The sequence below is a fragment of the Episyrphus balteatus genome, chromosome 2, assembly GCF_945859705.1.
Source record: "Episyrphus balteatus chromosome 2, idEpiBalt1.1, whole genome shotgun sequence".
Lineage (NCBI taxonomy): Eukaryota > Metazoa > Arthropoda > Insecta > Diptera > Syrphidae > Episyrphus > Episyrphus balteatus.
In genome coordinates, this window is record NC_079135.1 from 35,137,590 (window position 1) to 35,161,298 (window position 23,709).

At 32.8% G+C, this 23,709-nt stretch overlaps 1 protein-coding gene across 1 annotated transcript in view; it reads right to left on the bottom strand.

Annotated features, from left to right (window-relative positions):
• Positions 1–3,387: 3,387 nt before the first annotated feature.
• LOC129908617 (uncharacterized) overlaps positions 3,388–23,709 on the bottom strand; it is a 30,572-nt gene continuing 10,250 nt past the window's right edge. The window contains exons 2-5 of the mRNA XM_055985261.1: positions 7,465–7,696; positions 7,249–7,393; positions 7,062–7,182; positions 3,388–4,758 (exon numbers count right to left, since the gene is read on the bottom strand). Of these exons, the coding sequence (XP_055841236.1) occupies positions 3,489–4,758; positions 7,062–7,182; positions 7,249–7,393; positions 7,465–7,696 (1,768 nt within the window). The 3' untranslated portion in view covers positions 3,388–3,488. The remainder of the gene's footprint in view (positions 4,759–7,061; positions 7,183–7,248; positions 7,394–7,464; positions 7,697–23,709) is intronic.

Here is a 23,709-nt window from a genome sequence, read left to right on the forward strand (position 1 = left end):
GATTCTCTCCGGAACTCAAGTGAGTAGGTTAGATAAGGTTATAGTGGTTGTCAGGCAAAGTACCCGACACACTTAAACCCTTATGGGTCCATTGTGATACCACAAAAGACTAGCAAGTTATGAACTCACTAGTGAGTAATATTCAATGAAAACGGTTGTTTTTAAGTTAAGTATTTTTCGAAAAATACTTAACATCCTTTGGGCAATATTAGAACTTAAGAAGTTATACTTAGGAATTCGCAGGCATTAAATAGAAAACTACTTTGTTCATAGTTAGATTGAGACTCAATTTGTTGTGTCATTTCGCTAGTCGCAAGCCCAACTACCCGTAGTGGATAATCGTCGGCACGTTTAACGAGTCAACACAATATGTAATTGCACTTTGACTACTAACCCAAAACAGCTGTGAGCTGTGAGATGATACCGAATGAACAATCAAAGTAAGCAACACAATTAAAGTTAGCTGAGTTCAACGCACAAAGATCTCCTCTGTTAGGTGGAAGCACAAAACTCACACACAATAATGAATGAAAAAAAAATTCAATTTGCTAATAATACAACAATCCTTCTTTCAACAACATGGAAAATCAACATCAATCTCTAAAAACATGATCATATAAAATTGAAACAGATCTCCATGGTTTGAAGTATGTAGATTGTAGATGGTTGGAGTCATGAAAGTAGAATCTAGAATGCTTGTTTGTAAATGACATCCAATGTTAAAGCAATGAAAATCAAAAATTTTTAATTTAATGGTACATTCGCGTGGAATCTGTTCAAATTTTATATCGACATAACAAAAAGTTTAGAATTTCATAACTTTAACCTTGAGTGCACATTATAAATGTTTTATGGATTTTTTGACTGGCCCCTTCCGAGGAAATATTCTTCGTATGAACAAAGCTTTGGGAATAAACAAAGTGGTGGGATCTCACAATACTTAACATAAATCCCTAATCTGACTGTAAATGCATACAAACAAAAAATCCATATAACAAAACTTAAAACACCGTTGTTGAATCAAACTACTTGAATGTGATAACAGATAACACTTTGAATTCAGACACCATTGCAACGACTAAACTAGAAAACTTCGATGATCGCATTCATTTCATGTATTTCCCAAAACTAAATAATCCGATTGAGCTGCTACTGAAAATTTCTTTAAGCCGAATTCTACTTTTAGTCCAGTAATTTTAGGTTTTATCTGCGGAAAAATTCCTACTGGGCTCGATTTTGGTATAGACCTTCGTTACGGCGTTGTTATGAAGATGTGAAAAATCGACATTGATATCGTGTCCGCGTTAAGAGTTATAGGGGTCAAAAGGTCACAAAAACTGGTTTTTCACGATTTTCAGCAAAACGGTAAGTCTTATCAAAAAATTTTCAATGCAAGAATTGTAGACCAGATTATTATATATAAAAAGTGTCATGACACTATTTTTCCTAAGACCCACCGTTTCTTAGGTATAACGATTCAAAAAGTTGAAGTTTAGTTGTAATCGTCATAATCCTATTCCTGAAAAAAAAACTCCTAACTGAAAAGTTCCTGAAATTTCATTATTTTTTTAGCTTGAATTTCGTTCCTCAACTGTTAAGAATATGGGGAAACCAAAAAAAAAAAAATGGAAATTTTCGCCATTTTTCCGATTGGGGCCCTTCTCCCGAAACCATTTCCCTGGGAATTTTTGTTTAGAATATGTCTAAAAATATACAGGGTGTGCAATAGAGAATGGACAACCCTAAAACGGCTTATAGCTACACTTATGATTGTTCTAAAAACAGATAGAAAAAAGTTCTATCGCAACCAGTTCATAAAATATGGACTTTTTTTCGTTCAGTGTATTTTAAATTTTATCATCTTATGTTTTCGTTCACTACAACCACGAATGAATGAATTTTATTTATTTCTTTTTTTTATAATTTTCTACAATAATTGGATGAGTACATAAACACTTTAAAAATTTCATAGCTATTGCACATTTTCGTAAAAAAAATTTTGAAATCTGTTTTTTGATGCAAAATGTAAAAAAAGTATTTTATGAAAAATTTTAAACACCTGTGGTATAAAATAAATCTATAGAAACCTAGGTGGCCAACTTTCTTAAAAATATTCTGGTATAAGGAGAATATTTTTAAGAAAGTTGGCCACCTAGGTTTCTATAGATTTATTTAATACCACAGGTGTTTAAAATTTTTCATAAAATACTTTTTTTACATTTTGCATCAAAAAACAGATTTCAAAATTTTTTTTACGAAAATGTGCAATAGCTATGAAATTTTTAAAGTGTTTATGTACTCATCCAATTATTGTAGAAAATTATAAAAAAAAGAAATAAATAAAATTCATTCATTCGTGGTTGTAGTGAACGAAAACATAAGATGATAAAATTTAAAATACACTGAACGAAAAAAAGTCCATATTTTATGAACTGGTTGCGATAGAACTTTTTTCTATCTGTTTTGAGAACAATCATAAGTGTAGCTATAAGCCGTTTTAGGGTTGTCCATTCTCTATTGCACACCCTGTATATTTTTAGACATATTCTAAACAAAAATTCCCAGGGAAATGGTTTCGGGAGAAGGGCCCCAATCGGAAAAATGGCGAAAATTTCCATTTTTTTTTTGGTTTCCCCATATTCTTAACAGTTGAGGAACGAAATTCAAGCTAAAAAAATAATGAAATTTCAGGAACTTTTCAGTTAGGAGTTTTTTTTTCAGGAATAGGATTATGACGATTACAACTAAACTTCAACTTTTTGAATCGTTATACCTAAGAAACGGTGGGTCTTAGGAAAAAAAGTGTCATGACACTTTTTATATATAATAATCTGGTCTACAATTCTTGCATTGAAAATTTTTTGATAAGACTTACCGTTTTGCTGAAAATCGTGAAAAACCAGTTTTTGTGACCTTTTGACCCCTATAACTCTTAACGCGGACACGATATCAATGTCGATTTTTCACATCTTCATAACAACGCCGTAACGAAGGTCTATACCAAAATCGAGCCCAGTAGGAATTTTTCCGCAGATTGGGTTAAAAAATGTCTAAAATTACTGGGCTATTTTACAGACAACGTCACATTAGAATCGCTATTAATTCTTTTTCATTTGCAAATTCTTGTAAAATTATTTAAAAACTATATTACGTAACCTTAAATAAAAGCAATATTTTCTTTTTTTTTTCAACAAAAAGAAAATTAAGTCGAAAAAAAATTAATTCTGTTAGTAACCACTTTAGTAGCACAACCACAGTTTTTTTTTTTAATTTTTGTCTGGCCGGCTCACCAGCTTAAAAACACGGCGTGAATATGTGTAATCGCATGCACGTTTTTTGTTTTTTTGTTTACCTCCAAGAGAAAGTTTTTAATTCAGTCATCCTACCACAGATCAGGATATAATAATTCATATAATTTTCACGCAAACTAAATGGACATGACAGCATTTTTTTTTTTTTGTATACTTTACTTCTAAAAATAACTAATTTTACTTCTTAATAAGGCTTTCACAACTGCTGCTCAAATTTGGCAATGACTTGAAGAACAAACGATTTCTATCGATTAATTGCTCTTCACTCTTGGCACAATCACTTGCGCTGGTTGTACCACCACCACCTCCAGCCGTCGTTGTTGTTGTCGTGCTAAAACTTATCGGACCACAACCATCTTCGATGGTGTCTAAAGAGAGTCGCAGTTTACTTCGGGGATTTGTAGCATCACCACCAGGGCGGAACAAAGCACGTCGTTGTTCCCTTTGGATGGCACTTTCGAAGATGTCAGGGGATTGTAGTGGTAAACCAACAGCAATTGGAGCTGGTTTGTTAGTTCCATCACTATTAGCAGCTGGAGTGTGTTCAAATTTGGAATTCACAATATTGGTGTCGCTAGCTAAAAGCTTTGTATCCGAATAACGGCGCAGATCTTTGCCGAGGAATTTATCTAAATTATCGCTGATGTCGGGCGATGTAAGTACACTCGAATGCCTATAGTTAATCTTTGGGAAGCCAGAGTCATTGAGAATATCACGATTCTCAAGGAACACCGAGGAATTAGAATACCGATGATGGTGATGATAGTGCGGATTAGTTGGTGTGAAGATCGAACCGGACGAAGTGGTGGCGGTCGGCTTGAAGACATATGAATTGGTGGTTCGACTTGTTGTCTCACTGTTGCTACTGACGCTGGCAGTGTTGTGCGGTTGTAATGGATGTGCCACAGCACCCGCTCCAGATGCCATTGACGGGCTGAGATCTTGACGTGATCCATTCACAGAATTACTGCCACTATGGGAGTGCTCAAGCACATTGTGGATGGAGTCATGGAAGGGTGTCATGCTGCCCGAACCCTGTGGGCACGGACGAAATGATGATATTTGACTGACATCGTCTAATGTCCAGTCACGATCGTAATTATGTGAATTGCTCTCTATGTTGGCAACAATTTGACCATGCTGACCTGTGTGTGGATACTGGCCGGTACCGTTGGACACCGACTGGTGAGCTAGATTGCTAACCGATGTTGGTTGAATGTCGACAACGTCTTGTTGATCTTCTATTCCTCGAGCACCACCTGTTGCAGCGGCAGCTGCCGCAGCAGAAGCTGATGGATAATTGAAGGAATTGTAGTTGTAGTTGTTCGTTGTATTCGCATGCGAAACTAACGCATTACTATTGTGGGGAATGCTGCGGCTATGCAATACTGGTGATGGCGGCGAAAGCGGATGTACTTTCTCGGGAGCATTTTGTATTAGAAGAATGCTAGAATGAAAAAAAAGATTAACATTTATAAATATTTATTTATATCTGTGTATACCGCAGAATTAATTAATTTGAGTTAAGTAATATTCAAACACCTAAAAATACCCAAAGCGGAACATCACAAAGTGGTATCATTTACCTTTCTTCTCATGACTAATTGTGTTGTTATGAAAGAAACTCGTATCAATCTGATTAAGGCAGCTTCAAACAACGATGTCATTAAATTCTGGGATCAACCCAATAATTCTAAATAAAATGAACGACTACTTCGCACGTACTTGTTATTCGGTAAATGTTGCTTAGAAAGTTAAAGTGCTTTATAGCATTCATAAAATAATAATTTTATCATTAATTTTATAACAAATGATGGTTATAAAAATTGTTTTTAATATTACGAAAACACCTTTTTAAACTTATTATACCATTTGGTTTCTTGTATACCTTGTTAAGCCGTCCTGAAGAAATACTAATCCATTCATTAACTTTTTGAAAAAAAAAAAATGGTTTTACGAGAAAATGTCAAATGAAGAAAATGGCAGGTGTTGTTAGTAATCGTACGTTTTAATTTTTAATTCCAATATAGTAACTTATTTTTGGAGAATGTACATACGCATATTTTTTTAAATCAAAGGCGAAAAATTTTAAACGATTAAGTAAATTGCTTAAGCCACTTTAGTAAGTAACTAAGCCAAAAAGCATAAAGATTTTTAACTTTGTAACTTACTGAATGGCTTTAGCAATTTACTAATACGTTTAAAATTTTGCGCTTAAATTTTAACCCCAGTTTGCTAAAATAAAACCTTTTCTTACAATTTCTTCTAGAGGGAACATGCCAAAAGTCTTAAAACCCAAGTTTATAGCAAGCTAGAGATAGAGACAGACATGTACTCAGTCAGAAAGACAGAATTGCGAGAACCACTATTTTTTGTTCTCTTTCATCTTAAGTTCATGCTTCAATATTATTTCGAGTTCTATTTTTTTACGAATCCTAAACTTGCCCGTGTCCCGATTTTTTTTTTAAACTTGCTCTATATAACCTATATAGCAAGCAGACTTCCACAGCGACAACGACAAAAGTTTTTTTTTAAAGTTACAAAATGAGAGTTTTACGGAAGTTGTGAACTGTTCAACGAGATTTCGTAATCTTGTTGCCGAAATACGAGATTATCGTCTGGAGGAAAAAAGGCCGTTATATGGCTCAGTTCGACTTAAAAGCATTATACAAGACCCTGCAGAAAACGTTTTTGATGTTGCTTTTCTTATGGAGGGAGGGTTCGAAAAGTTCGGAAACTAACTATGAAAATGGCAACACCCTTTCGTTATAAAATCATGTGTTTTTGAAAGGTGAGATTCTTGCACAAACCAAACACGAGTTGGATGCTATGTACGGAACCTTTACCAAATGAATTATCTATACACGTTTTGTGTTTGATTATTTGAGAAAATTTCTGTTTTAAAACCACCAAGAATCAAACTGATTTTTTAAATTAAAAAAACGTTTCTAAAAAGTTGCCATTCAGATAAAAATTAAGGACTTGGAGTCGAACGTTCCACTCAAAAGAAGGATTTTGCAAACATTCATGTTGCGATAATCCGATAAACTACCACGTTCGCCTGGTAATGCCTTCAAAATAAAGAAAATTATGTGCCCTGTCCATATCATTATTTAAACTTAGCATCGCTTATTATAGATCCAATATATGTAGGTGATAAAATATAGAGAAAAGATTGCAAGAGAAAACGACCTTAGAAACAGAGCTGGAAAAGATAAAGACTTAATGTCTATATTATTGACAAATTTCAAAACAAGTTTTATAACAAAACGTGTTTTGTGACTTCTTAAATTTGAATTTTGAAATACCTCGACCAATTGGCAATTAAACCAAAATTTTATTAAAGATTTTGTCTTCTAGATGTCAAATCTCTCGATAAAAGTGCCAAGTTTGCGAAAATTTGCAACTTCTAACATTCACTAAACATGTTTTGATATAGAACTTGTTTTGAAATTAGTGAACAATATGGCCGTAAAAATATGATTAATAATTTTATTAGAACTCTCAAGAACTGCTGGAAAAATCATGTTTTCAATTACATATTATGATTTGCAAAAATGTATTCGATTTACGTGCTCTAAGGATCATTTTAATCGAAGACGATATCGGCCAAGAGTACTTATTGTTATAGAAATGCTGATTCAAGGAAATGGATTGCTGTCACAAATCCAAGAATGCATTCTCTATTAAATTAATCTATCTAACTCAAAGAGCAATGACAATTTCCCCACAAGGTGTTGCTAATCTTACCGATTTCTAGCTCTCCATCTGTGGCATAGATGTAAATATGCTTTGCACTGAATGTACATGAATACAACTCCACCAGTAAGACCAACGGTCACTACCGCCAACTTCGTCCAGAATGGCCAATCTAAAGGAAAATGAAAAAAACCAGAGTTAAATTTCTCTAATGAATTAAATAAAAGACTCAACTTACCGATAATTCCTCGTTTGACATCTTCAGCAGCTCTCTCAATAAGCACACAAAGTGACCAAATCACACACAATGCTGCAGCACAATGAAACAGCACCGAACAACAGAGTCTTCTTCGTTCAACACCAGAAATGTCCAAGCTTCGCCACTGGAAATAATATTAAATTTTGTATCAGTATGTGTTTGTGAGGTTTTTTTTTATTTCAATTCAACACTTACTTCATTGAAGGGCTTTATTTTTGTGTGCATTATGAACGGGAATTTGCATAATTCGCAGGAGTTTGTTTCGGAAGCGGTCAGCCATTGCTGAAGGCAGGTTTGATGGACGTATTTAAGGCTACCTGAACAGTAGCATGGCGTTAGAAGTGGATTTTGTGGGTCGCTTTCGCAATGGCATATTCGACATATATCACCACTGCTTTGTGAAGCTTGACTGCTGCTCGAACCGAATCTAAAATGAAAAGAAAACAAAGCATACAATTAGATAAGTAATGCATTGGGGTTGATGTTTGTAAATGGATGTAAGATGAGAATTGAAGTTTTAGAATTTAAATGACAAAGCAGATTTGAAAGGAAACATTTCTAGTTTTTCATGTCTTTTTAAAAAGATTACATAAATTACAGTCTGATAGTCTAGAACACTGAACTTTTGGTTGGCAGGCTTGGAGTTGGTAGGCATGAGGAAGATGACAACCTTGGTGTGCCAAAAAGTGCTTTGGCACCTGCAAGTAGGACATTTACTGTGCGAAAAGGCATTTTGTTAAAAAAAATTCCATGTTTGGATCCCTTAATGTTTTTGGTGTAGTAATTAGTCTACAAAGGGAACCTTCTACAACTTGCTTTAGAAAAAATTTCGAAAATCTTATTAAACAACTGACGAAACTTACTTACAGAAATGCTAGGAATTCTAAGGATTAATATAATAAGGGGTTAAGAAAAATAGGTTGTGGCTTCAAAAGAAGATTAGGACTTTTTTTCAGTTTATGTAGGAGAGAATCCAGCTCAAGAGCAGCTGCAAACACAAATATAACACCAATGTAATTACAGAAGTAATGCTAAAACTCAGGAGGCATATGTAACTTCAAACAATTTATTTTTTTTTTTAAATAGAGAATTCCGGCCACATTCAGGGCACTTTCTCTGAAAAAAAGACGGCAAATTTAAGGATAACATTGGTGTTATGTAAAGAACCAAGGAAAATGTTGTTCTTCTTTTCACCATAACATAATCAAAATTCAACAAGCAGTGCTAAACAATAGTCGAATTAAAATAAGGGATAGAGCAGAGGCTAAGGATATGTTTAAAGAAAAAGTTTCTCAAATAATGAATCAACTCACCTTAAACCAAAACTCGTTTGAATAAAAATTATCAACACTCGGTTTCCGCAGTTTAAGGTTTTGATGATCCATCCTTGGAAGAAGTGTTTAGACTTACAGAAGATTAATTTATTAAAAAAATAATTATCCCCTCTTAAATGAAGAACGTCAATGAAGACTATCAAAAGGTATAACTTCGAGGTGGTCAAGGAATTGATCTAGAAAGCGATTGAGAAATGAAGCCTTTGAGCGAAAAACTAAGGAGACGCTTATAATTCCAGCCTTTTTCCCATGGAACTACGTGGAGGACTTCAAACACCAATCAGTGAATCGTATTGGGCTTGAGAATGCACTTTTGTGAAAAACAGAGCTATTTCAACAAAAACAACAAAAATTATTTCACAATTTTACAGTCTTTGATTTATTTGATAACAAATAAATCACTTAAGGTAAGCGGACACAATTGGATTCAGATTGATATCCCTGGCATTGGATATTGAAAGTTAATCATTTAACTTATTTTTATTTATGCTTATAAATCAAAGCACTGAACATGTTGAATTCCGTCGTTTCAAAAGAGATTTCATTAGATTTCCATTCTACTGTATTCTGAAGTATGAACAAATCACATAATTTTCTAATTCTGCATTATTTATTGGAAGTTCTCACTGCGGTCCTTTTGTACCGAATCACTCAAGCTCTGAGCTGACAATATAATTCGTTCAGCACATGGTATAGCATTTAAAATTTTATAGTCTTCATGAACTCCACTATCGAAGGACAATTCTATGTAACAATGTAGTTCTATGAAAATAAAGAAATAAAAAAACATGACCCAAAAACATCTTTGCAGTTATTTCAATGCATGAATATATTTTCTCTAAAGTTAAATTTTGTGAAACCCAAAAACAAAAGTTAAAATTCAGGTGAAGAGTCGATTCTGGCAAAAATTTATTTGTGAATAAACCGTAGTACCTTACTTCCAAATTATTCCCTTGACGACATTTAATTGGTGGGGTTCTCTTGTTTCTATGTATACTTTTTTTTCAATGACTTCCTTAACTACCATTCGGAGATCTGAAATGTTTTTGGCTAATTGCCAAAGTGTGTGCAATTGATCATGAACTTGAAATTTGTAGATAATACACAAGTCAGGGCTGCGTGTTGTCAAAGAATAGAGAAAGTGGCTGATTTTATATTTCTCTCTCCAACCATGACCACCACCCAGATTAAATTATCACTACTGACAACCTTTAAGTAAATTGGTTCTATCATTAGTCCGGAAAATAACCATGGGGTATGTTTTAGGTTGCAATTTGTTGCCAGTTGGTCTATTTAAAGTCTGAAAACGAAATTTACACCATTCAAATTGGACTTTGAACGTATGTATGGATACACAGGTAAAGCTAGAGTCGTAAACTATACCTGTTTGGTTACTCATTTTATATTTTGTATTATTTTATCGTAGCACATTAACCGCACACTTCCTGGCAATTTTATCGACCGAATGACTGAATCATTTCAGGGACAGAGGCATTTTATCTATATTTGGAGAGAGAGAATATTGTTGTTTGTATCCATGCTATGTGCTTGTTCTTGTTGTGCATTAAGTAGGTGGCGGCGTTGGCGTATTCTTTCAAAGACAAGTAGACCGAGTACCTTATACAACATATCGGCGGAAATATAATTAAAGGACCCTGGCACTGTTCTACATAGTATGAAAATATATTGCTAGATATAAAAACAAAAAAAAAAACTGCACACACGTCAAATAGATGTATTTGTATAGTTGAATATGTTGCCGGCGGGTAAAAGATACTTGACCTATGTTATTTGTTCATTCATAAAAGAGGAAACATTGAAGAAGGGATCGTCATCGTTGTTAGAAAGAAAGCCCATTAACAGGCAGGCAAGCTGGTGGGGAAGGAAATTTGAAATTGGAAAATGTCTTACCAGAACAGCTAGGCACAATTAAGGACTTTCTATGAAATTGTTTATTCTTTACAATGAATCACATTGTATTGATTGAGAGATGTCTTAGGATGATAAGAGTTCTATGTTAAGGCTTTTGAGATGCTTGTGATAATGAAAATTAAGAATGGGATAATTTTTGAAGAGTATAATATGTTTTTGAAAAGGGTTTAGTCTATATACATTTTGTAATTGTGTTATGAGAAAGGCATAAGGCGCTTTAATAATTTGGAAAAAGAAACTTATTTAGCAAATACAAGAACGACGGTTAATTGAATGAAGTGGAAGCTTAAACATAAACAACGAAAAGTAAATTACATATTTTTAATAATAAAAATGTTATAATTTTCAGGAACTACTAGTTTCTATACTTGAAGAAGCTGTACGACATTTAATTTAATTCATTTTTAAATCGTTTTTAATTTTATTTCTTTGTTTGAAATAAACAAACAAAAATGGTGTAGCATCACAGACTCACAGAGGAATGAATTTCTTATAAAATTGTACCAAGTCATTGCACCTCTTTTTTGAAAAGCAACACAAAACTCATTTCAGTTTCTTTTTTGGCAAATAAATTCCAACTGCGACGCATTTCACAGAACTAAATGAAAAAAAAAGGAGAACACCAAATATATGCCGTGGCATAGTGTTTATGGAAGAGTTTTTTGTTGTTGTTGGTTGCCAGAGTTGTATACATTCATGAATTTTACCCGTCCGGCTATTTTTAACAAACTTTGTGTTATTTTTATCAATTTGTTTTCTTAATTTATTTCTGTGTTAACAAAAAAAAAAACAAAAAATTCATTGTGAAAAAAGTACATATATATTGCTGAGAATGGGCATACGGTGATGGTTTTGTATAATTAAGGTCAGCCCTGAGCGTTCCCATGAGACACAAATTACATTCGTTAAAAGCATCAGCTAGATAGTATCTTTTATGGAACAATGAAATAGTAGCATTAGGAGTAATATAAAGAGAACAAAAATTGTACCGTCAATATCGTTATGAACAATTTGATAAATCTATTGAATAAGAATTTCCATTGAATTCCTTATCCTGAATATTTCTTATTACATATTGAGTCTTAAAAGTTGGAATAATGTTGAAATAAAACTAGTTAGGTATCAAAATTGAATAATTGACAATTGAAGGTTAAATATTAGATAAAACTAGATTTAATTATTTTCAATTTTTTCAAAAACTAAATGACATTTTTTTGCATCTCCGTTTAAATATTTGACTTATAAAGGCACTTCTAAGCAAAATTTAAAAAAAAAACGACTCTTTGAACAGAAATCTGATTTAAATAAAGGGAGCCATGCACAAAATTTGGACACGATAGTTCATTTCTAAAAGTTTTATTGAATTTATAAATTTTATGCCATCGAAAAGCGAGTATGTAATAATCAGAAGACAGAAGCAAAGTGTTAGTTATGACTTTTCTATACAGTTTATCGATAATTTATATTTGGTATCGTTTATTTAACGCAGTTGAGCACCAACAAATTTCTGAACTTATATCCCTATTCTGGCAAACCTCACATGGTACCTCACAAGTCACAAGTACCTCACAAGGTGAGGATAACTCGATTTTGGGAGGATTTATTTCTCACAAACTTCTTGCTTATCAATGTCAAAATTGTAAGTTGTGACCTGCTTCAGAGCAGATAAAAAATTCGAAAAATTTTGAATATGCGCTCATGTGTTGGAAAAGAAACACCGCTTCTTAAAAAGAAAGGTGTTATATATATAAGAATAAACATCATACAGCAAATGAGTATTATCGCTCCAGCAAGTCGTGTTGCGAAGCAGAAATAGATCATGACTCTGTTGGCGTGATTAGAAGCACTTATCGATGTTACTATAATAATTACATAAGTTAGAAAGCACTTTAAACTTATTGGCATTGGTTTTAAATAGGTAATTGTTAACTGAGGTTTAGAAACTATTAGTAAGGGATGCGGCATTGATATTAACAAAATGAACACGCCCATGTATAAGATTAAAGCAAACCGATTTGAACAAGCAAGGCATTAACAAAATTACTGGTTGGCTAGCTCTATTTCATTATTTCTGATAGATTTCAATGTTAAAATCTTAACCAATTTATTTCGTTAAAATACAAAAAAAATCGTGTCAAAAATTGTTTTTTGCTCCTTTTCGCTTAAACAGGGTTGCCACATTTATTCTGTAAGATACAACTCAAGAGGTAATAGCTTAGAAAAATTATGAGGAAGAAAAAAAATTGCATGACAATAAATTTGCAACCAGAGGTAAATAAAACTTTTGGATTTCATGTATTAAAAAAGCTTAAAAATACCAGTCTGTTAATGGTTTTCTTTTTGACAAATGGTTCCCCTTGTATTTGTTTGAAAATCTAAAACTTTAAATTTGTAATTTGTGAACCTATTTGAAGAGGCCTGTTCACTATGAGCTCAAAGCTCATAATCTTGAACCCAAAAATTTTTTTCCAGACTTGGGTCCGAAGATATTTTTTCCAAATATTAGGGCCAATTTCAATAGTCAGATAAACCTCAGATAGAGTTTATTCCTAGGAATATCTATCTTTTTATATTGACATTATTCGTTTAATAGCTTAACTGATGGTTTAAAAATCAAGGCTTAAAGAAAAAAATGTTTAGATTTTAAATATCTCAGCCACCCGACCTCAAAGAATATTTTGGTTTTCATTCGTTAATAGGGCTAAAAGAGACTTTTCTTTTGATGTCTCATTCAATTTTTCTAAATAAATGGATAGGGCTGTCAACTTCAAGCTCACATCTCAAAACAAAAACTTTTTTTTTTGAGATTTTGATCTGAAGATACATACATATGTATCCGCTTTCGAATAAAAGGTTCAAAGGTCAAAAGAAATTTTGGATTTTATTTTTTATGTCCCAATAAAGCTTTAAAGAGACGAGAACTTTCCCTTAATAAATGAAATGTTTGACCAACTGTGTGGCATATTCGACACTATGTTAGACACTTTTGTAACAAAAAGAGACACATCTTACAAAAGATGTATAACTTCAAAAATTAAATTAAGGTGCATTTGTATTAAAAAATAAAAATTCTTCTATTCCAATAAAAAACTATTATAATCTTAAAAGTTGTAATAAAAAGCAACAGTTACAAAATGTCTTTACCTACCGCATTTTCGCAGCAATTATGTTTATACACAATTAACATATAGATTAAGATTTTATCATAAATAAATAGTTTATAAGTCAAAACTTGTAATATTCAACGATATCTTTTATTTAACATTTATGCATTATCCATTATAACAGTTACCATCCTCTCATTTGCTCATTCTCTGCTTTGGTAAATAATGTGTTATCTAAAAACGAAATAGTATTTTGTTTTTTATGAACAGGGTGACATTTTTGGTCATTAAGTCAGATTTTGCTTAGGAAACGAAATCTAAAAAAAACGATCAATGTAGTTGTTAATTGTGTTGAAGCCCCAAAAACTTTTTGTTGCCAAAATCATGTATTATGCCAAAATAATAGTTTATTGACTCATTCAATCTTGCGGCACAGATCTGTCCTATTCTGTCTCTGCACAAAATGGTACAAAATTTTTCTTCCTAAATTTGTTACATTCTGGGAGAGTATAATATGTAAATACACTTTAGATAAATTAATTGTTGCTTTAAAAGATTTATCACACATTAAATCTTAAAACAGATCCCTTAAATAAAAAAAATGCATGTCAGTGTCACCCTGTATACCAGATTGTGTAAACGTCGCCTTTCGTAAATAAGTATATGCTATGCATTAATGGTCAATGTCTATAGTAATTTATGCTGAACATATCCTTCCAACACGAAACAATAAAACGGCTTAACATCGATTGACGAAACCACAAAAGCCTTTACATATAGTATGAACAATCAACACACACACTCTATATACCGTTACACACTGATATGCACAACAACACTTGTCAGATATTGTTTTAAATACTTTCAAACTATACTCGTACATATCCAATTTGACAGCCTTGAATAGTTTTGCCTCACTTGCACACAAAATTGACAAATAATTAGGCTGGTTCCATATGGTTTATCAATGTGTAATGCAGCACACAATATAAACAGTTAGATAGGATATGTCACACAAATTGGGTTTAGATTGTTTGAAAGGAAAATGTCAAATACATTATTTGATTTGTCTATTGAAGCAATAATACCCATAACTGTTTACGTCACTTTATACTCCTTTGAATTCATATACCTACTTTATAGGTTCCCTTATACATGCGTTATAGGGTTATTGATCTCTATTTATAAGGGTGTCTTCCTTTCATCAACTTTTAGAACAGAAAGTCTCTTACTCGATGATAGTGCAGACATACGTATAAGTGTGGATGGAGTGTAAAAGTCGATGTCAAAGTAAAAGAGCACCACCACACTAACTCCTTCTGTCACTATGCTGTCATTGCGACTGGGAGTAAATTAGTGGACACAAATTGAATTGACATTCTTTTGCAGTGCTGCTTGCGCTTGAAGGTGGAAACAGGGGGCAGAAAGTGATGGTGTTGTAATACCATTTTCTATAAATTTTCCATTTTCAAACCGAGAAATGGTCAAGTAAGGAGTTTATCTCTGGTTGGCTGCGTGCTGTGCTATTACCTATTTTGTCCCCATATTCATGCCATTATTGTAGCTTTGGGAAACACGAACACGATACACGACTCTCTGGACAGCATTGCCATAATTTTTAGTACCAGGTTGGTATGTTTCGAAGGAAGCCCATATCTTGGTCCTCTTATCATAGAACAGGTGAATACATAGTACATAAATATTTCCCTGCGACCGACCGTATGTCGCATCAGTCGGCCCATTCAACTTAACTCATATAGTTGTTCCGATGATGATTTTCCATTTTTAATGGATTTGCAGTCTATTTGGTCATTTGCAATGCAATTCACGAAGATACGATACAAAACTACACAAATACTCGTTCATATGTTTACTTTTGAATCGCATCATCATCGTGTCGCATATCTATATGTATGAGTAGAGTAGGTATAAAATTTATAATGCATATATTTATAGCTTTATATGCGTATAAATGATAAAAAACACAATCAGATAAATAACTATATTTAAAAAAAGGCACGTTTTAACCGCAGATTCTCGTATACTTGCATAAGTGGTTTCGATTGGACGTTTAAATTATTTATGGCCAACTAGTATACGAACATGTAGCTCTGTAATGTAAGTTGTTTTGCAGCAGCTCTGAACTATGTCTCTGTCAAGAACTTTAACGTTCTAAAACCTAATAGTTATTTGTTTGTTTGTTTTTTTTTTTTTCTATATTTTCTTTTTATGGGCAGTTATAAGAGGAATGTTTGCGATAAAAGTTTTAAGCTTTGCACAGGAAATTTGAAATTGTTATCTTTTGTGAAATGAAAGTGTAATGCGAAAACCACTTGAATAGAGTGTCGTATGTTATTAATAATATTTAATATATGTATACGACGTAATAATACGAGACGAGCTTTTATACAGAATGTTTTTCTCTGAGTTATTTAATAATAACGCAATTAGTTTAATTTTATTCAAGTCTTTTGTAATACTAATGGTCAGTGTCAAGGAGCAAGTTATATGTTTGCTTTTGGTTTAAACTTTAGTTCAACAGCTTAATCTTGAAGTGGTTGGCTTAAAAATCTAATATTATGATTTCTATTGGTCGGATTTTCAAAATTAATGTCTTCAGGCTCAGGGAAAATGTCAGAGCATAATTTTTTGCATTTAAAATAAAAATACAATTCAATTTGTCCTTCAAACATTAAACGATGCATAAACAATACTAATATTGCAATATTTTGCATTCTTAACGCAATACAGCCAAACTTCCATAAAAAGTTTTTCCTAAGTTACTGTTCTTTCATTTGATACCAATTTGATTAATGGTCGCTTAAAGTCTAAAATGCCAATTCTCCTTTATGATATGGCCCTAACCCTAGCTGAATTTTGAACACTTGGACACAAACCAACTTGGAATTTTAACATCAAATTTCAGAAGCATTTATTGGGTCAAAATCGTTTTCTCAGTCAATTTTTGATCGATAAAAAATATGTATCAAATAAACAGTATTTTCATAACCCTGATTGTTTGAAGTTTATAATATATTTATGTACATTGTACATTTCCGAAAAGGCCTAAATGTTCTCTCTCTGAAGTATGAAAAAAACGCAAACGCATTAGGTACATCTTCTCATCTATTCTTAACCCTCTGTCGGCACACGGGTGCGAATTTGGCAGGACAAAAATAAAAAAATTACGATTTTTCAAAAAAGTGGTCACAAAAAAGTCTCTTTATAAGGGTGAAAATATTTTTTTTCGGAATTGTGAATACAATATTCGAATTCCTCGGAATATTCTACATCAATTTCATACTTAATTCTCTATAAAATATTGTCACCGAAAAAAGTTCTAGCGACATGAAAAAGTATAAACCAAATACGCACCCGTGTGCCTGTCACGTCACAAAAAAGAGGTGTGCCTACAAAGGGTTAAAATTAATCTTTTTATTTTTCTTATTTGCGAAATCAGAAATATCTTCCTCACCCCCAGTCAGCTTTTTGTGGAGGTTCTCTAGGTTATACCAAAACGAAAATGAAACTTTTTTAAATTTTTTTAATTCACGGATAATTTAAAGCTTTTGTTTGCAAATTTTGGTTAAAATCAACTTTGTCGTTTACTTAAAACTCAGAAATAAAAAAAGTAAATATGGGAAGTATCATTAAAAAAGTCTTATTTGCAAAATTACAAAAAAACATTCCAATTCAATTTACCCTCTAGGGCACCACTTAAAACAGTTATCTACCAATTTTGAAGAGCACAGCTCCAGCGGTTCTGTAGTTGGAGATTGTGGTATATACACACAGACAGAATTGCGGTACCCACTTTTTTTTTGCATTTTCTATCATTAAACACGACATATCTGATTGTTACCTATCTTGAAGTGAATTTTTTTCGTATCCTAAATTTATACTATAATACCTACATGCATAAATACATTACCTATATCGCATTAAAAAAAAGATACATCAATTTGTTTTGAATGTTTTTCATAATAAACACCCTATTGATAAACTTTTTAAGCTGATACTAAAACCACATCTCCTTTAAAAGGGATATCTTTAATATATAGAGCACATTTCCATTATTACAGTTTTCTCGAAAAAAACCTACCGATTTATTTTGGTGAACACAAAAATGATTCTATTCAGACTGTACATTTTTATTTTTGAATGAAAAAAAGGTACCTAATGGAGTTTTCTTGCAAACCGCTCAACCAATTTCTATACACAATCTTTTGGCAGTCGTATATTCTAGCTCTACTTAGGATGAATTTTCCAAACACACCAGATCACATATATTACTAGTATAACCTTTTAGGGCCAGTTGTACAAACGTGGTTCAGCCTTGGATCAGAAATTTAACCCACCGACTTCGGCGGATTAGCTTCGGGTCAACTTTGGTTCAAGCATGGATGTGGCTATTTTTACATATGTGAACCTTGCACCAGTGCTAAAACAAGACGTTACCTCCGATTTCAGAAGATAAAAGTTGCTGAACCACGGATTAAATATTTGTACAACTGGCCATTAATGTCTGTAATATTATGTTTTCATATTCTTTTTATTGAAGCAAACTTAAAAAACTAAGTTCTTTTTAAACAGAAATATTACACTTTGTTGCGAATATTCTATTAAAGATATCGAAACAAATGAGTTTTCACCTTAATTACTATGCCATAATGTGTTCAATTGAAATGTGCACATTTAATATATGGGCATGTTTACAACATTATTTATCAATAATTTATTTTAAACCAGGTTGACAATCCGTCATACCAAAAAAATTAAGAATTAATGCTCGTTCTGATTTATCATTATTGCTATTTTGTTATTGCAAAAAGTACATTCTAGTTAGGCTTAACTTCCATTTGGTTAGCCACAGAATATTTTCAATCAATAACTTCACGGAAATCATCGATGCATTGACGTAAAATAAAACAACAAACAAAGCCAAATGTAAACATAGTTAAATAATTCAAATAGCTTTTACCAAATTAGCAAAATATCAGCTCTTTTTAATATATTTCAGTATAAATATTTTGCTATGATGTGAATAATGCGACGTTATAAAAATATAATTAAATATTACATTTGTATATATTTAATCCAATGAAAAAGCTAGTCATGTCACAGACAATTATGTACTGTTGTCAATTTTATTTTTTTAATTGTTATTATTGTGAAAATTTATTGTCGGCATTTATTGGTGCTCAGTCAGAAAAGAAAAAAAAAATAACATACATGAGATCAAAGTTCTAAGAGGAAAACAATTATCGTGATTGGAATATCTAATGTGGATCTAATGAATTTAACGACTTATTGGGAAATGGGTTTTTGCAATTGAAACAATCAGTGTGCTCAATGATTAATGAATAGCTGTCGTTTTAAAAATGAGTGAATGAAAAATATTCACACACAAAAAGGGGATTTTTTTTTTCTTAAATTACAAAATATTTTAAAGCAGATGTATTAAAAAATATGAGAATGGAGCATGTGTGACCAATACGACTCATTTTTGTTTTTAAGTTACTAATTTAATTAACAGTGAGTAATAAGCACTTGTTCCGACGTAGGCTTGTTATCAGCTTTTGGTTATTAAATGTGTCTGATAGCCATTATATTAACAATAGTAAGGTAGTCTAACAAAGATACACTGTATGGTTAACATTGATATGATAATCATTGATTGATAGCAGCAGTGATTTGCAAAAGTTGGTCCGCATGACAGGGGCAAAGGATTTCTCAGTTCCATCTAAAAACTAATTTATACATTCAACTAGTGGTTTTATATTTGCTTGTACCAGTAAAGCCTACCATTCTCTTAATTTTCGGTCGTATCGGAATGTTGAATGTTATTGCCTTTTGACTGGGTTCTCGAGGTCTCTTTTTTGGCAATTGGCAAAACATGGCAATTTCAGCTGAGCCTGTCGTGTTCTATTTTTAGGCGTATTCTTAACGGGTAGGCTTTCTCGCCTCTTCGTGCTTCTAATTCGATCCAGCTTTGTCACTCCCGCTGTCATACAAAACATTTTTATCTTAGCTGCCGCCAACTTATGCATACTTTCATTTTTTGTGTACTTTGGGCAAAATTGTTAACCGTATGTGAGTCCTTGACATTGTGAACTGTATGTAGGTCTTGGTCCACAACTGCAGTTTAGAGCCTTCTTTTCAGCTTAGGGGGCATTTTTCGATCATAGAAGATAACAGAATTAACTTTATCCACCCTACGCTAGGCGATGATTTTCACACTTGAGAAGCACTTGTTCGTAATAGGTCTGGGTGGATCAGAAAATGGGCAACACAGGTTTTCTGTCCTTATCGGGTTTATGCAGTACCCACTACATTTTAGAATATCCAACCACCCAATTTCAAGTGCTCATTGGAAGGATGTAGGATCTAAACCTTATGGTGGGTGCAACGTCAGCAAAGAATAACTAATGCATTTTTGGGTCCGTCACTTTTCCTTCAAAAACTGTAATAAAGAGAACAGAACACTCAAGGCGCACCCTTCGTGTGTATCAATTGTGATTTCGAATTTTTAGGTGACTCCAGCTGTACATCTTACTTTAGTTACTGCTCCATCATACATGTCCATATTAACCGCACATAGGTTTCTAAAACCGCTCGTTGGTTGAAGACCCCCCATATCAGATCTGTGGTTGTTGGTCGAATGCTTTTTCAAAATCAACCATGCAAATACTCTTAGAATTCCCGATGTGTTTTCATAATGATCCTGATACTGGTTTGCATATGTGGTTGACCTACCCGCGACAAATCCGCACTGGTCATCAGACAACCTAATTATTTTTCGCTGTCGGTGTGACATCAGCTTAAACACAGTAACAGCTTTGCGTATTGCCCTTCATTTTGTAGAGTGGAAAGAGGTTCCTAACTTTCTCTCCATTGATTAGGCATGTGAACACTGAACACCTCTTATATCATGTGCCATCTAAATCCAACGTCTCCCATTTTTTCCAAAACTCCGAGTATTTCGTCTGGCTCAAAAACTTTTAAATTTTTGGAGCATTTAACCGCCCCAATAACTTCTTTTACTGTGACGTCACAAACTTAGCTTAAGTTAGATGAAACTATTTGAATTTGAAAATTATAGCCTTACAAAGTATTTCATTTAAAAGTCCGTCATAATACTGTCGCCCTCTGGCTTTGAGTATTGTTAATGAACTTTATCGAACAAATATACTAAACATTTCTTCTTCTTTGAACAGCTATTTTGAAGAAAATATCTATAACGAATAATAGCAATAAATAAGGCCTCTTAACCATTTTTGTGTGCAAGAACGCTTTTTTTCATAACAATGATACTCTTGGAGACTTTGTTAATTACTTGTAATCCCTTGCACTAAGAATTGTGCCACGGAAAACTATAACAACCACTTCTTTAACTCAGGAAAGTTCGAATGTTTTTGAGCAGAAATGTTTTTTTTTTTTCAGCTTAAGATATTCTTCGCGAATTCAAAACCCAATTTTTGATGACTTAACAACACATTGATGCTCCAACTATCTCTCTTAAATATGTATGACAGGTCAGACGAGTTATGATATCTAAATGTAAAATCCTTTACTTATTGGGTCACTGGAGCCACCATTTCAATCTACCTAACCCAAATTATAAATGTAAATAAATATTTTTAATTACCCTCTCTACTTGAAATGCTGGTTGTATGAACACACCCAGAGTATACATTTCTTATATATCAAAACGAAACAAAGTCTCAAGGTTAAGACATTAAAACAGCAACAGGGCCACCTTAAATAAATAAACTAATCAAAATGTTTCTTTCAAATTTTATTAAAGATAATAAAAGATACAATCAAAAGTATAAGTATCTTTCCTATTTAATCTACTACAGAGTCTTACTACTATACCAAATATCTATTTGCGTTTTTGTTTTCGAATTTTTTTGTTTACAAACTTTGATCTCTTAATTTTCCAAACATTTTATTTTTGAGTAAATGCAAATGTTTGTTTAAAAAATAAAAAAATGTTGAATGAAAAGTACAAAGCTCTTTGAATTACTTATTCAAATATTTAAGTATCGACTGTTTTGGTATCTTTATGGGTCACATGGCTCACGTAATTCACGTGGTATCTAATGTGTATGTTCATGTACATATGTACGTTGTTTTTGTTTTTTGGGGTTGTGGGTACCTACATTTTCTAAAGATATGTATCCGAATGCAAAATTAATCATGGTATTAACCCGAAACGTGATTTCTCCGTGATTTGCATTCCAAACACTGACGACTTTACTACAATAAAAGTACGAAAAAAGAAAAAGATATTACTCTTGCTGTTTGAGAAGAGCACGTCGTCGTGCGAACACGTCCAGATGTTATATGATAATTAATTCCGGTGATTATTTCAAAGATTAAAGTACCAAGTTTTTAAAAAGCAATCGTATATACAGATAATCGTGTAAATAAATAATTCAAAAAGCAAAAGCACAAGTTCAAAATCAAAAGTAACTACCTAACACAAGTTTATTATTCTTTAATTTTTAAATTTTTTTTTATTTTTCGTTGTTAATATTTTACGATGAGCTTGTGGCAGCGTAGAATTTTAATTTTAGACGAAAGATTGTTAATTGAAAAGGTAAACAGCCGGACATGAAAACACGAACCAAACAATAAATTCATTGCACATTTGTGTTATGTCCAAAAGAGGATTGAACCCCAGGTGGATTTAAATCTGAATTGAGGACACATCGCACGCCATAATAATGATAATAAACAACGGAGGTGTCAGATAAACATTGACTCACATGTTTGGTTGGTAACACTTTTGCAACTATTTGTTAATTTGCTTTTGATGTTAAATTTAGGTAAGTAGGGTTCTGTTGAAAGAAAATACTTGATTTCACAAAATTATTTTTACCCTTCGAAGTATCAGTTGCCAAATAAAAGAAATAAAGCATTACAATAAATTGAAGAAATAAGATTTTCAAAAAGAGCATAATAAATTCTTTATTATAAATGTTACAATTGTATAATACTAATAATTTAACAATTTGTTTGTTTGTATTTTAAGTAACCAGTCGAGATATAGCCACTTCCCATGGTGAAATGCTTTTATTTGGCTCCTCTACAAGTTATCGCACTATCCTCACTTAGGAATCAGTAACAATTTTTGAGCATACATAATTCACATCAAATAGGGAAGCTCAGCCCTTATCCATAAACTTTATTTACTTGACTTTCCCTTAGCACTAATCAGAATAATTAAATGGAGTATACTCGTAAAAATCAACTCATCCAAGTCGGATCTATTGTGTCTTAGACGAACATTGACACTACCAGATGAATATCTTAGAACGAATTTTAAGAAGCACCTGGGATTCAACAATAAATCTCGTTTGGTCTTCAGAAAAGCTGACTTTTCCTTTCATTTTCCTACATCCTCTAAGAAAAAGAAGAACAGGATTACACCAACAAATGAAACTCTTGATCTTTAAACAGTTTCTCCGACTTGTCATTGCCTACATCTTAACGATATATAACACCACCTCCAAAATAGATATGAAGGAACTAAAAATGTTCGAAAGGAAAATATTGAGGATCTGCACCGGACTTTTTTTCGAGGGACACCGACAGAAATACTTAAAGGAAATATCGACAACCACCTCAATCAATTGATGAAAAGGTTGAATATCCAAAAACGGCATTCCGATATTCTGGATGGGAACACAATTTCAGCGGACAAAGAAGAAGCAGTTTACTCCTCCGCCGACGCACGCCCTGATTACTCGGAGGACAATTTAGTCAGTAGACTTGTTAACTTGTTTGTCATGGTATTGGATTAGGCCCCTTCTGTACCAACAGCATTATGTATCAATCAATACCTATGTTTGCGAAATAAGATTATTCTAAGTGAAATTGTAAACAGCAAGATCAACTTTAATTGAAAACACATAACAGTTTTCTCATTTTCGGAATGTAATGGGATTTTTTTAACTTCATCAAATGGCTTAGTATCAAATAATATTGGCATATTGCTGACGTAAGAGCCTCTCCTTACATTTCACACAAAACACATTACACTTGATTAATTTACCAATTCG